General features: G+C 35.0%; 1 protein-coding gene across 2 annotated transcripts in view; it reads left to right on the top strand.

Moving 5' to 3' along the window:
• The window catches only part of LOC308420401 (uncharacterized protein), a gene marked incomplete at both ends in the record, with an annotated part of 28570 nt that extends 14552 nt beyond the window's left edge, over window positions 1-14018 (top strand). The window contains one exon of one of the 2 annotated variants that reach the window (XM_080916407.1): window positions 13929-14018. In XM_080916407.1, the coding sequence (XP_080772533.1) occupies window positions 13929-14018 (90 nt within the window). Of the gene's footprint in view, window positions 1-13373 lie in introns of those variants that run through there. The other variant, XM_080916406.1, reaches the window with a different exon arrangement.
• Between the last annotated feature and the right edge of the window lie 412 nt (window positions 14019-14430).

Raw genomic sequence — 14430 nt, 5'->3', positions numbered from 1 at the left:
TTCTTTGACATAATGTTAAAGTTTTGACAAATGCATATCTAACTTTATAAACAGAAATAGTACAATGACACACAGGATATATGTATATGTATATTGCCTGATTATGGATAGTGGGATATTATTAATTATAATAAATACAAGAGCTGCCCTCAATTACCCAAGACTTGTACCCCAAAACAACTCATAAAATTTTCCAATCAGAATATGGGAGCTTTGTGGTGACCCTACATGTTAGTACTCTAAATATATGGAACTATTTCATCTATACTTGATTTTTAAACTGACGATTAAGAAAGAAGAGAAATATTCTACTAACTGATATATGTGTTGGGGAGAAGGGGAGTGCTAAAACTACCTGCTTGAAACATGAAAATCTGGTAGACAAAATAACTGATAGTGGTTATACTCTTATAATATTCTGAGAAGTAAAATCCTGCTGAATGGTTTTCTCTAAGATGCATACAAGGGTGCTTAAGATGATAAAGATTATGATCCCCTTTGCCAGAGGATATTACTAGATCCTATAGCAAAAGTCTGCCTCACAAAACAGCATCATGTCTAACATATCGTTGTTTGACCCTAGACATTGGACACTGATCTATGACCCCTCTAAATTTAGACTGTGCTTCTGCACATCACACTCCAAAGTTCAACCATCAAAACAATGAATGAATATGTGCAGACAGAGTCAACAGGTTTAAAATAAGTATGAAGAAACATCGTGAGTAAAAAAAAAAAAAAAGGAAAAGCCACTTGACAAGAATATTTATAAAGGCAAGCCAAGATGACCAGATATCTAGAGTGAGAAGTTTTTCTTAAATTAACTAATCAGAAGTTTTGGCAAAACTGGGCCCTTCAAGTCCTGTTAGGATGAGGGCCAAGGTAGAGGCCAGACTAAAAGAAGGTCTTAAGGGAGTCTGCTTAATGCTTACTCTCTTCTTTTGTGGAAGGAAAGAGGCATAATGTTCTTTCTTTTGAGTAATATAAATCAATTTATCAGTCACTCCCATTTTGCTCATTAAAAAAATCCGAGCGTGTCTCTTAAGAGTTGGTAAAAAAAAAAAAAAAAAGTCACCTGATAACTTTACTAGATATTGGGCAGAAATTATCTTGTGTGACCAGCTTCAGGCACAGAGCTAGTCCATTGAAGACCTGCTGTGGTGAAAACTTTTAAACTTATATCAAGTTGCCAGGTTTAGTGTGTTTTTCAATCCCAGGGAAGACAAGAACCAGATCTGAACACTAAGAACTCTAAAAAAAAAAATTGTTTTTGAACTAAGTTTTAGTACTTAGTGGCTGTAAATCACCTGAGAATTTTTCTTAAAGTACTCTAAATATCTTAGGAGTCCCCAGATTTCTCTACAAATCAGATACTACATGAGCCAGGTACCAGGCTGCTATTTGCCTAGAAGAGCTTTATTAGCATTGTTTCTCTAGAGGCAATGTCTGTTCATGAAAGCTACCTAGTCATATCCTCTGTGCATAACTTCAAGTGTAACATAGCTATCAAAATTTTCCTTATAATCACCTATACTCCTTCCTTCTTAAGGTTCTTCTGGGCACATCAAATCCCCTGAGACTTTATATCAATTTTATAAATGTTTTTGTATTTTTTTTCCATAGAAAAATTAGTGAGACTTTAAAGGGTACTGCATTGAGACTGTGCATTAGTTTGGCTTTTTCAGCTTTCTCATCAGTGCGAAATCATTTCAACCCAATAAACAAGATCTTGCACTAAATTTATGTCGCCTTTCTTTTCTTTCAAAAAAGTTGTATAGTTTTCTAGGTACAAGTCTATGTGTCTCTTTATTAATTCCTAAGAAGTTTCTTGGTTTTGTACCATTTGGAGTAAAATTATTTTCTTATCTACCCTTTCAAATTGCTCATTCTTAGTACATTGTTTTTTAATGTTGATTTTTGCGTCCCATTGTTTTTCCTAATTTACTAGTTCTAAAATTTTGTGTGAAATAGTTAGGTCATATAATCTGAGAATACAGGTATCCTGCTCTTGTTCTATTCACCTTAGGAACTTGTATATCTTTCTCCTGACTTAATGTTATGACTAAAACTTCTACTCGTACATGTTTTAAAAATCAGGCACTATTGCCTTCTGTCTCACTTAGAGAAAACCATGTTAGTCTTTCAGTACTTAGTAGCATGCTAGCTCTGTTTTTTCAGATAAGACTCTTGGCTTCTTAAATATTTGATTATGATATATGTATATTGATTTTCCTAGTTTTCTATGAGTTTTTATCATGGAAAGATGTTAAATTTATTCAAATTCTTTTTGGGCATAAAAATTCATATGGATGTTTTAAATTTGTTAATGTGTGTAATACATTAATCAATTCTATCACATGTATTCTAGATATCTGACTTGGTTATTGCATATAGTTCTTTGAATATGATATAATGATGTCTGTTGATATTTTGTTGAGAATACTTATCTTAGTATTCATCAGAATTACTGATCTGTAGTTTTCTAGTAATATATTTTTATCTGGCCTCCACATATACCTATATAACTGTGTGACCACAGTCACTAAAACACACCTCTCTAGGCATACTACACATGCATACATACAAGAAAATATTTAACTTCTGGTCTAACATATGTTATGTTCTCAGAAACGCTGACATATATTTAAGGAGAATAGCTATTCTGTCTTCTTACACATTTGTTCAGTATGCATTTGTTTAATCAAGTTATTTCTTTGTCCATGTCCTTTGTTTTTTTATTTATCTTCTGTCTTAATTTTATCCACACTAACAGTGAAATATTGATATCATCTCCAGCTATTATTATTATTATTATTAATTTTCTATTTTTTACTTTATTTCTATTCATATATATAGGTGGTTTCCCAACATTAAGCATATAACATGCTTGTCATTGTATTATATTCTTGCTACTTTAGAAAATTTTGTTACTATATAATACCCAATCTTGTTTGAACATCCCTTTAAAAGGTCTATTTTGTTTGATAAATTTATGCTTAAAATTTGTGTGTGGACCATACAAAAATATTTGTTAATATTTTTCATTCTTTTCAAGCTTTTTGATTCTTTGGGTCTAAAGTAAATCTTCTCGGGACATAGAGAGGTCCATCAGGTCTCTGCTGGTTGAAAAAAGGCAAAATGTATTTACAATCAAAGTAGTAGCAGATACTGGGAAGACCCAATGTCCATCATCTCATTTTTTGTTTTGTATTTGATTATTGCTATTTCTATCTCATTCCCCACATTCATTACTTTGTTAATCTACTTATTTTTTACTTACTTTCTTTGTTTATATTCTACTTCTATAAGTGTTTCCTTTGTAGTTGGCATGAGGTCTATATATAACATCCTGAAATTATACTTTAAACCATTGTTTTCACTTCAACAATTTACTAAAATTCTTCCCCTACAATTACATCTTTACATTATGTGCACAAATCACAAACAAAAAAACAAAGAGCAGAGTTACAAATAATTTTGAAAATAGTACTGCCTTTATTAATTGTCCATATATTTAATTTTAGAGATTACAGAGATGCACAATGGCCCCATCTCTCCATCTATACAATTATATTGACAAACTATGCTTTATTAACTAGTTCACAATTCCAGAGTCTGTCTAAAATGTGATGTCACCATGTTAAGGCTTAAATACTATATTATAATTATTTTAGTCTATTTGTGCTCTTAGTATGAAAACATCCAACCATCCCATGACATCCAGTGTCATGATAGACATCTTTGTCTCTAGCCAACTAGAAAATCTATGGTGGGACCAGGCGTATCCTATATTCTGAATATTACTGATTATTGTTTCTATACATGGTAGTACAAAGAAAAATATGGTGGAATTGTTAATAGTTAAAAGTCCCTTGTAATCTGGCTGAAGTTACTTTCAAGAAATTTAAAGGGCCAGCATCATCTCTCTTTATATATATACATACATGGTTCTCATGAAGTTTCAGATGAACACATTATCAACAACTGAGTTAGAGATTTTAATTTTTTTATTTTTAATTTTTGGAAAATTTATGGTCTATACTCCAGTTGCCTTCTTTTTGAGTCCTAAGCACTTGCCTAGGTTTGGATTAAAAAATAATAGGATAATATTCGGTGGTAGAAAATTTAAGACAGCTTAGCTTTTCTTTAGAATGGTTATTGATGAAAATTCTTACAGGTATCTACAAAGAAAAAGAATTAGAGGGGCAGAAAAAATGTAGTTTATTGTGAAAAAGAAGGACTGGGATGCAAAATGTGACAGCCACACCATATGCTTAAAGATGCTTTAATCTTATGAAAATTACTAACATTAAAAAAAAGGTCTGGTTTTCTCTTCTCTAGAACAGTGGGTGATGTCAGCTCAAGACATATACCACCCAGTTCTTCTAATCTGTAGGAGAATCTGTATGAAGTTGCTTTCTCCTAGGAGAAAGGTGTTTCAGTGTACAACAGATGCTAGGGACAGAGTCAAAAGGGGTTTAGGGTCCATCCCAAGTGGTCAGCTGAACTTGTCAGTGTAGTGCATGTCTTACTAACTTTGAAAACATGGAAAATATATGAGTTATGGATTTTTCTTCTGGGGTTTCATAGGATCATCGAGACCAGGCAACATATGCCAGGGAAGTCTTTGCATGAAGGCCTTGAAATGACAGGAAGCCACTGGGTGAAGTTGTGAGAGTGAAATCTAGTTTGAGATGAAGACCTTAAAATATTAAAAATGCTAGATCTATGAGACATCTGATAAGGAGAGCTGAATCCAGCCTGTAACTAAATATATGTTGTGGGCAGCAAAGCTAGAGGGTAAGCCATTTGATGCTAGACATGATGCTATAGTATTTGGTATTTTTCCAACTGGGTTTGAATCTTTCCATAGCCAGTAACTTTTCACTATGTCCTCATTCTTTCATTTTAGAATATGAATATATATCCTATACCATTTTATGTTAGAAGTAAATAACTTTAGGGTCTTTTTACTATTCAATATTATTTTAATTAATATGTAATTTATTGGTTTATTATTTAATGTACTAAAGTTTTAGTTTATATTATTTAATTTTGTATTAGTATCATTTTATTATTGTTTATTATAGTTAAGAGACTGCTTTGAATCATGGAAGAGTCTTATGTTTGGACTTTTGCACAGTGTTAAAATGGTTAAGACAATAATAACTTTAGAGTTGGGCTGAATAAACAGATATTTACATGCTTGTGGTGCCCAGGAAATAGGATATGAGAAGTGTACCCCATGAACTCACATATTCGAATATTTGGTTTCCAGTCTTTAGTGCTGATTGGGAAGGTTATGAGACTTTTAGAATATAGTAACTTTCTAGAGAAAGTATGTTTCCTGGGGCAGATTTTGAGAGCTTATTAGCCTTGCCTCACTTCTAGTTTACTATCTTTGTCTCATGAGATCTTCTAGCCTCCTGCTTCTGCTGCCATGGTGTCTCTGGCATTGGTGAACTCTAAGCAAACATAATTTTTCTTTCATAAGTTGCTTTTGTCCTTGGTGTTTTATCACACTGACAAAGGTGACCAATGCAAATTCATGGTAAGTAACAGTCTGGTGAATGAATTTAAAGGACCTCAAGTTCATAGACCAGGCTTATTTTTAACAGGTTCATATTACAATAATATAAGGAAAAGAATGATGGTAAAACCTGGTAATGGCAAAATTAATTTATTCTGTAGATTACAGCCAGTCGTACAGGTATTAAAACAATCTTCAAAGAAAGGGAAACATATGATGTGCTACAGAAACACAAGGTGAATTACTAGAGATAAACTTGAAAATTCCTGATGATACATGTCAGGCAAAAAGTGATTATAAGACAAAGGCTTAATTTTTCTCTAAGTGCTTAATAAAGATGTGGTGAGAGTTATGAAAGTTAAATATGAAGAAGTGGAACAATCAACAAAGAGATAAAAAAAATTTCAACAGGAAATATTGGCTGCAATATCTGAAAACAGAAGACAAACTCTGTCTTCTACTTTGGGTTGTATAATTTTAGTATTTGCATTAATTTTTTAAGCATTTTGTTCTAACTTTTTGTTAGGGTTTAAGAAACAGTAAACAACAATCCTTTGCATGCAACTATGTATCTATGTCCATCCTTCTTATTTATAGAAAAGATTCTTTTCACTAATTTAATGATCTTAGAACCTCCTTGCAAGTAAGCTACCAATTTTCAATCAAGTTCCATTAACCTATATATGTGTCTCTATGAGAGTAAGACATATTAGACATATTTTAGCACAGTTCCTCTGAACAAGTATTGAAATAGCAAAGCATGTCTTCCTATTTTGTTCTTTTATAACTTTTTTTCTTTGTTAATCTGTGTAGATTCTTTAACCAACTCATCAATTCATATGTGAAAGAAGACCTTGGAACTCTTCAATCTTGGGATGGACTGAGCATATGAACTACCTTGTTTCATATCAGTGATTTTTTTTTTTTTTTTTGCACATTTGGTATCTTGAGTAGCCACATATAGTTTTTGCTAATGAAGTAACTTAATAAATGTCTTTTTATGAATCACTTAGGCGTCTCCACCATGTTGAATCAATTTGGCTTCTAGTTGGGCTTTAGAGTGAGTATCTAGTCAGTGTTAATAAAAAGCAAGTGCACTGAAGCTTGGTGACCTTCCCTGGAAAGTCACTGAGTGGGTTTTCAGTCACTATTGCTGAGAGAATTAAGAGGTGTTCATGTGAATGCAATGGTGAATGATTAAGTGGCAACTCATACCTCAATCATTCAGGATTCCACCCTTGAAATCATTTCCTTTGCTGATTTTTATCTCTTCATGGTCATTTACAATAAATGTTATTGTGTATGAAATGAAAAAAAACTCAACCATTGGGAAGCCGCAGCACTCTATTTGACATTCTAGTGTTACAGCCTCTAGAAAAACTTGTAGATCAACTCCAAATGTTTATGCTAATACATCAGTCAACTTTTGCCTAATTCTGGAGCAAACATTGATTCATAATTTATACTCTCCCCTTTATTCCAAATAAAATACATGCCTAGATTAAAATATTAGCCAAGATTTCTGAAATAAAATTTTATGCAGACATAACTTACTTACAAAAGTATCAGTAGAGGAGAGGATAAGGAATAAAATTATCTCAAAGCAGACTGGAGAGATGGATCACAGCTTAAATGGTCTTACTGTTCTCTTACAGAGAACTGGAATCTGATTCATATTACCCATGTGAAGTCACCTCTTGTGACTCCAATGCAGAGGGACCTGATGCCTTTGGCCTCCATGAGTAATGGGACTCAGGTGTACACATATGCATGCACATAATTTGAAGTAAAATATAAATATTTTATAAAGACAAAGTAGGGAAAAGGAAAAGGAACCATAAAGATGATGGTCACATACCACCAACATAACTAGTTCTCGTCCACAGGCAGTCTTCTGATAATGCATAGAAACTATGTCTCAGAGACCTTGCCCTGGTGATAATAGAAAAGAAACTTCCTATCGGCACCAGAATTCCACTAGCAAAATTCCACTAGTCAATTTGAGAGTTAACCACCCTGTACTTCAAATATTCACACATGGGTCAAGTCCACAAGGACCTAAGAATATGTCATCAAATAACTGTTTTATTTATTTTTTAAAAAATATTTATTTTTGTATTTCAATATCAACCTCCTACTCCTCCCATTATCTGTTCCTGCATGTGCACCCCATTTCCTCCTCCACTTCTCCTCTGAGAAGGGGTAGCCCCACTGAGACAATGTATGACCAGAGAGTTCGTGAGAATGAAGTGGCTTTGAAAAATGCATGGAAGGAGATAAGATGGTAGCTGAGCCTGTGGTATCAGGTTTGTGGGAGGTAATATTGTTAGCAGTAGAGAAGGAAGACTTTTGTACATGTTGGGGCTTGATAAAGGCAGTGTCTAGAAAATGATTGTATATTGAAGACAACCTAAGGTTCATTCTATTCTGCTCAAAGAAAATATGCAGTGTTAATTGGTCACTCCCAGAAAACTTGAAGTATTAATTAAATTCTTATAATGCTAGTCTCCAGTTACAGCCTCACTCCATAACCATTGATCCACCCAAGGAAGGTAAAGATCTTTGTCATGAATAATGCCTGATAGGCCACACCTGAGTGTTTCCTCCAGCCTCAGCCTTTTACTAAACAGCATTTGACCGATTCACCCTGAGCCATGGAACCATAGGACCCCCTCCTGTGACTGTTTTAATTACTGAAATATAATAGTGGTTACTGCTGGTGGTAGAGCTATTATAACATAAATGTTAAATGTCCCTAGAGGCTTATTTGTTGGTTCCAAGTAGGTGGCAGTTTCTTTGAGGATTGTGGTACCTTTTGCACATTTGGTGTAGCTGTCAAATATAGGACCAAGAGATGTATAACTTTGAGTATCAAGTGTTTGTCCTACCCCTGGCTTGGCTTTCTGCTTTTTAATCTACTGAAAGGTTAACAAGTCATGTCATGAGCTCCTACCACAACAAAGCAATCCCTAGCTTCTGTGTATTCCCTACTACAATGGATATGTTTAAGAGAGATGAGATCCAAACAACCTGGACCTTCCTCAAGTAGTATCTGTTCCATATTTTGTCTCAGTGATAAGAACAATAAGTTAGATAGTGGCTGAATGGATAGACTATTTTTGTTTCCAGCAGCTCCAATTACTTGCAGAGATCAGTCACTGATCTATTAATCACCAGATATAAGAAAAATAACCTGGTCCACCCGATTTCAGTACTTCATGCTACTGGAGACTTGAAAGCAAGGTGTGTCTGGCCAGGGCATTTTGTGCTGGTCTCATCAAAATCTAGGACAGAATATATCATGAAGTTCTGCCAGTATCAAAAATACATAAATGTAGAGAAATATAACTATCTTCCCAAATAAATAACACTATTATAAGAGACACAAAGACAAGAAATCAAAACATCTCATATATAGAAAACTATACAGAAGTCAAAAAATATGATAAATGTAATAAATTAATTCAGTAGTATAAGATACAAGTGGAAAATAACATTTCTACATATACATAGCACAGTTTCCATAAAAAGAAATTTTAAGAACACATTTCAATTATCATATTTACAACAATAAAATATCTATTAAGAAACTTAATAACAAGATTATAAATGTTGCAGAATATTTTATTACACTGTGAACTCCAAGATTGTATTAGTTACTAATATATCTGTTTCTAGTTGTGGTAAGGCTCATATTTAACATACACTTTTAATCCCTCTGGCTCATATACAGGCACATCATTAGTACAAACCTTTAGTCCCAAATAATGAAGGAAAAGTTAGTTTCTAGAAGAAAGCAGCTATGTTTGAAAGTGAAGGCTAATTGGGTGGCAGACAAAGTGAAAAATCAGAAAAAAATTTGACAAATTAAGATATGCCCAATTCTTATGAGAAGACAAAGATAGGCTATTTAAGAGAGCAAAGAAAAAGAAAAGGAGGCATTATCACAACATTTACATAAGAAATCAAAAGCAAAACAGAGAAGGAAAAGGAGCAAGAAGAGTAGAACAGGTGGCCAAATTTAGTATGACACCAAGCAGAGTAATTTAAAACAAACTGAGAGATGTCAGATTGAATCAGTCACCTCGGAGAAGATTTTGATCCAGAACAGTCTAGTTGAGCAGCCATCCAGAGTTCAGGAAAAAAAAAAAAAACTATGAAGGGCTGAGTTTATTCAGTAGAAATTCTCAGAGACTGAATACATTCTAGGTCTAGATACAATTCTACAGAGACTAGAAGCTTGCAGGAATAGGCAGTGGTTACCAAACAGAAGGAATGAGACTTCAGGAGAATAAAAGTTTTATTCACAATGTCTAAAATGGAAACTATGAAACACTGATAGGAGAAACCAAGAAAGATACAAATACATGGAAAAGTATTCCATACTAGTTGGTTGGATACATTTAAAGTGTTAAAAAATATCCATGAAATGCCTCTCCAAATATCAAAATATTGACATACAAAAAATTCTGAAATTTGTAAGAAACCACAAAAATTACCAAATAGTCAAATCTATCTTGACAACTAAATTGAAAGCATCTAGTATTAGACTTGAAAAACATACCACAAATCATTAGAAACTAACACTGTATGATATTAAATAAACCCTTACTCCTTGATCAGTGAACAGTATACAGAGCTTAGAAATAAAACCCATGTATGTAGAATCAACTGCATTGAGCAAAGAAGCCAAGACTGGGGCAGCATGGACATACTCCTTGATAAACAGTGCTGTACAGATGGTATACACAATGCAGAGGAGTTACACCACATTATCTATCCATCACTAGTTAGAGATGTCAACTGTGGATGGATAAAAAAACTTAAATATATAGTAAAAAATTATGTGACTTCTGGACAAACACTGGGAAACTCTTCAAGTCACTGCCCTGATTAAAAATGTTCAATATCACACAAAACATAAACAATGAAGCCAAAATTGACAAGTACAATTAGGTAAGGCTCAGAAGCTTCTTCAAAGTAAAATAAAATAAACATAAATAGAAGTGCTAATTAACAATGGGAAAAAAGTGCCTTTAAACTGCATATCTGGAAAGATATTCTTGTGCAGACTATACAGGCATTAAAATCATTCAATAAAATTCAATGACCTAAAAGTCCAATAAAACTAGCGGGAAAAGTATGGAATTTGTCAAATGAAGATATGAATAGATACATTTTTATAGCTCAGCCCCCCCCCAACCATGAGAGAAACTCAAATCAGGACTACAAAGAGATACCACATCACTCCAGTGAGAATGCTATTATCAATAAGAGCAAGAAAAATTCGCATTTACTACTGGTGAGAATGCAAATTACTATAGCTTTTATGGAACACAGAAAAGTATATAGGCAGGTATATTTTACAATCCTGCAATCCCACTACTAGGCATAGGCCCCTAAGAAGTGAAATCAACATGTTTAGAGACAACACACTCTGAACTTCATTGCAACCCTGTTTAAAACTAATAGGCAAAGGAATGGGATACATATACACAATGGTATTGTATAGGACCATAATCAAGGATGAAATTATTCATTTCCAAAAGTATGGCTAGAATTGGTAAACCTGTGGTAAGTAAAATGAGGAAGACAAATATTACATAATCATGCTTACATGGAAGCTCCATTCCACACAGTTGTATGTGAGTTAGAAGTAGAATTATGATTATCAGAGGCTGGAGAGTAGGGTTGAGACTGTGAAATGGCACTAGGACATAAATAAGTGAGCAATGATGCATTTCACATTTCAAAATAACTGAAAGAGGGAATTTTTAATGCAGTTGCCTTGAAGATGGAACACCATGTCTAAAGTGATAGAGACTAATAAATTGGATTTGATTTTTACCCAATGATTTTATGAAGCAAAACATCACCTTTTCACTCATAAAAGTGAATATGATGTGGGAATCAATAATTTCAATTCAAAATATTTTAAATGTCAGTCTGGAATGTTAAGGGCTTTCTCCACTGCAGGAAAAAAATAAAAGGGGTCTCCAAAGCCTCTTATTTCCCTTCTTCTGCATGATTCTAGTGACACATGAGTTCTTCATTGCCATTTCCCCCTGAACATCCAGAAGAACCAGATATACCTCTACATCCACTCCAAATACTAAAAAGCTGAACTGGATTAGTGGATTGGTAGCATTGTTTCTTGTCCAGGGCATCTAGGTAGCACTTCCTCTTGATTTAATGCACCACCTACCAAGAAGCTTGTTCCCCATCATAGCAGCCATAAGGGTGGACAATGGAGTCAGGCCAGGTGACATCACCGTCAGACATTAGGCATGAATGCAATGTTAAGCCACAGATTTTCATTCACAAAATCTGGAATGTAGGCAGAACAACTGCAAAAATCTACTTCCTGAAGGAAGGGCTCATTTTCTGTATAAAAATCCATCTGACCAGAGAGTCCGCAACAAATCCAAGAGTCCAGAGAGCTTCAGTATCTAAGGTAAGACTCTCCACTTAGAACTTTCTGTCTTTGTTGTTTATCATGGTTGGGAACTCTTGACAACCTAAACTTCATCTACTTGAGTTTCGCTGTACACATTTGACTTACCTCTCAAATTACAGCTGTAAGACTGAGGATCAGAAAGGGGGCTCTTCTATAATGAACAGCATAATCCTAACAGCAAGTTTTGGGTCAGGCCAGTCTCCTCTAATCTTGTTGAGAATTTTCATCATCAAGGGTACTGCACAGAGCAGTTGGATGCTTAAATCTTAAAATATTCTTTGCTCCATATATACTCAATCAATGAGTATAATAAAGAGGAAGAGAAGACTACTTGGAATAGGGAAGAAGCCTAGGGTTGGGAAGTCAATATGGGTAATCCTGCATGAACAGGCATCAATACAGTGAGAACTCACAGTAAACATGTGTACAGAAAAAGTGTGAATTGGGGCTCAGTTGTGAATCTTGTAGGCATGAGGATGGTCACAAAAAACTTCCTAAGAGAGTTCCAATCTAGAATTCTTTGCCCTGTTATTCTCTGAGATTATACAAAATCTGGGGTTTCCCAGCAATCCTAGAACCCTGCTGTTACTTTGAGTTGTATTCTGTTTATGGCCTGTATACAGGTTAAAAAATGCAGAAAAATATCAAAGAAGGTCTTCATTCACACATGTGGGGAAAAAAATAACATTCAGGATACCTGTGAAGAAGAAGCAGTTTTTAATGTACCATTCTGCAGATAGGGATGTCAGCAGAGAAAAAAAATAAAGGTGTCTGCAGTATCAGATTGGGACAAGATCTTAAGAAATTCTTGAATTTTCTTCCAATAGGTCAGAACTTGCTCCCTTCCCAAATTTCTCTTACAAATGTTTTAGAACACAGAGCTTTATCTAATTAATAATAATTATATTTATGAAATAATAAATTTATTTTATTAAATGATATTACTAAATTAAAATAATAATAATAATATTGTTAAACAGTTATACTTTGGTGTTTGAAGCTTCCCCCTTTTCTGGGTATAGGCTGTTACAATGCAAACTGCTTGTGGCTATCTAACTCACAGACAAACAGGTGCCAAGTCAGCTAGGGGAGATCGGATTCTATGTCTTTTGTAATCTGTAACATGAATGAATGTGTAGTCCCCATCACACTGTAATTGAGCATAAACATATAGTTCATATACAGAGATGATCAAGTTGCCTTAATCTTTTGCCTTAAAAATGAGTAACAAATACATAAGTTAACCAATAATTTCCATTCAGCTCAGGGAAATAGAATAGGCTTTAATTTATAAGGAAAATGCAAATAGGAAATTTTGGGATTCTACCAATTTCCTCAAATAACTGAATCAGATGTCTTATATCTAGGGTCAACATCCTTTGAAGCATGAGTTCTTACCAGCAAAAGCAGCCCTTTATCCCACCTCCTCAGCCTCAACAGCACCAAGTGAAACAACCTTGTCAACCTCCACCACAAGGACAATTTCTTCCCATAGCCACCTCTGAACCATGCCATACAGATGTTCCACAACCAGGAAACACCAAGATTCCAGAACCGTGCAGCACCAAAGTGCCTGAGCAAGGCAACCCTGTGGTCCTTGAGCCAGATTATACTACAATGCCTGGTCCATGTTCTACCAACATCACAGAGCCAGATTATACCACAATGCCTGGGCCATGCTCTACCAACAACCCTGGGCCAGATTTTACCATGGTTCCTGGATCATGCTCCACCAACATCACAGAGCCAGATTATACCACAATTCCTGGCCCATCCTCTACCAAAATCCCTGACCCAGGCTGTGCCATGGTTCCTGGACCATGCGCTACCAACATCTCTGAGTCAAGCTCAGAGTCGTGTTCTACCAATGTTCGTGAATCTGGCTACCTGAATACCTCAGAGCCCACCCACACCAAGATACCTGACCAGGGATTCTCTAAGGTACCAGAGCCATGTCAGTCTAGGATTCCTGAGGTGTGTCCCACAACTGGCACCCCAGGATTAGCTCAGCCGAAGACCAAGCAGAAGTAATATAGTGCACAGCCAGTCATGCCCTTAAAGAGCTGACCACCTGCTGCTGAAGTCTTTCCTGTCTGCTTCTGTGTCCTCATTGTCTGGAGACCATGTAACACTATTTTGCTATGGTCTCTATTTGTAACCTAAAATTGCATGCTGTTATACCTTCTTCATACCCTCTAAGGTGTCTCCAGAGGCTCTGAGTTAAGCAGAATATCTTAGTGCCTTGAATGCCACTGGGTACTTTAAGTTCTTCAGAACTCTATGGGATTTTCTGTGAAAAACAATGCATGTTTCACCGTTAAATAATCACTTTAAACTCAACTTCTTGCCTCTGTGTGTTATTTGCTGAAACATTTTCTTTCCTTTGCCTTCCTTTGTGAGTCAAGACCTGTATACTGATAAGGGTGGCATGGATGTAATATAA

Source organism: Micromys minutus (genome assembly GCF_963924665.1).
Source record: "Micromys minutus genome assembly, chromosome: 4".
Taxonomy (NCBI): domain Eukaryota; kingdom Metazoa; phylum Chordata; class Mammalia; order Rodentia; family Muridae; genus Micromys; species Micromys minutus.
The sequence above is the reverse complement of the archived record's forward strand: the minus strand, read 5'-3'. Positions and strand labels throughout refer to the sequence as shown.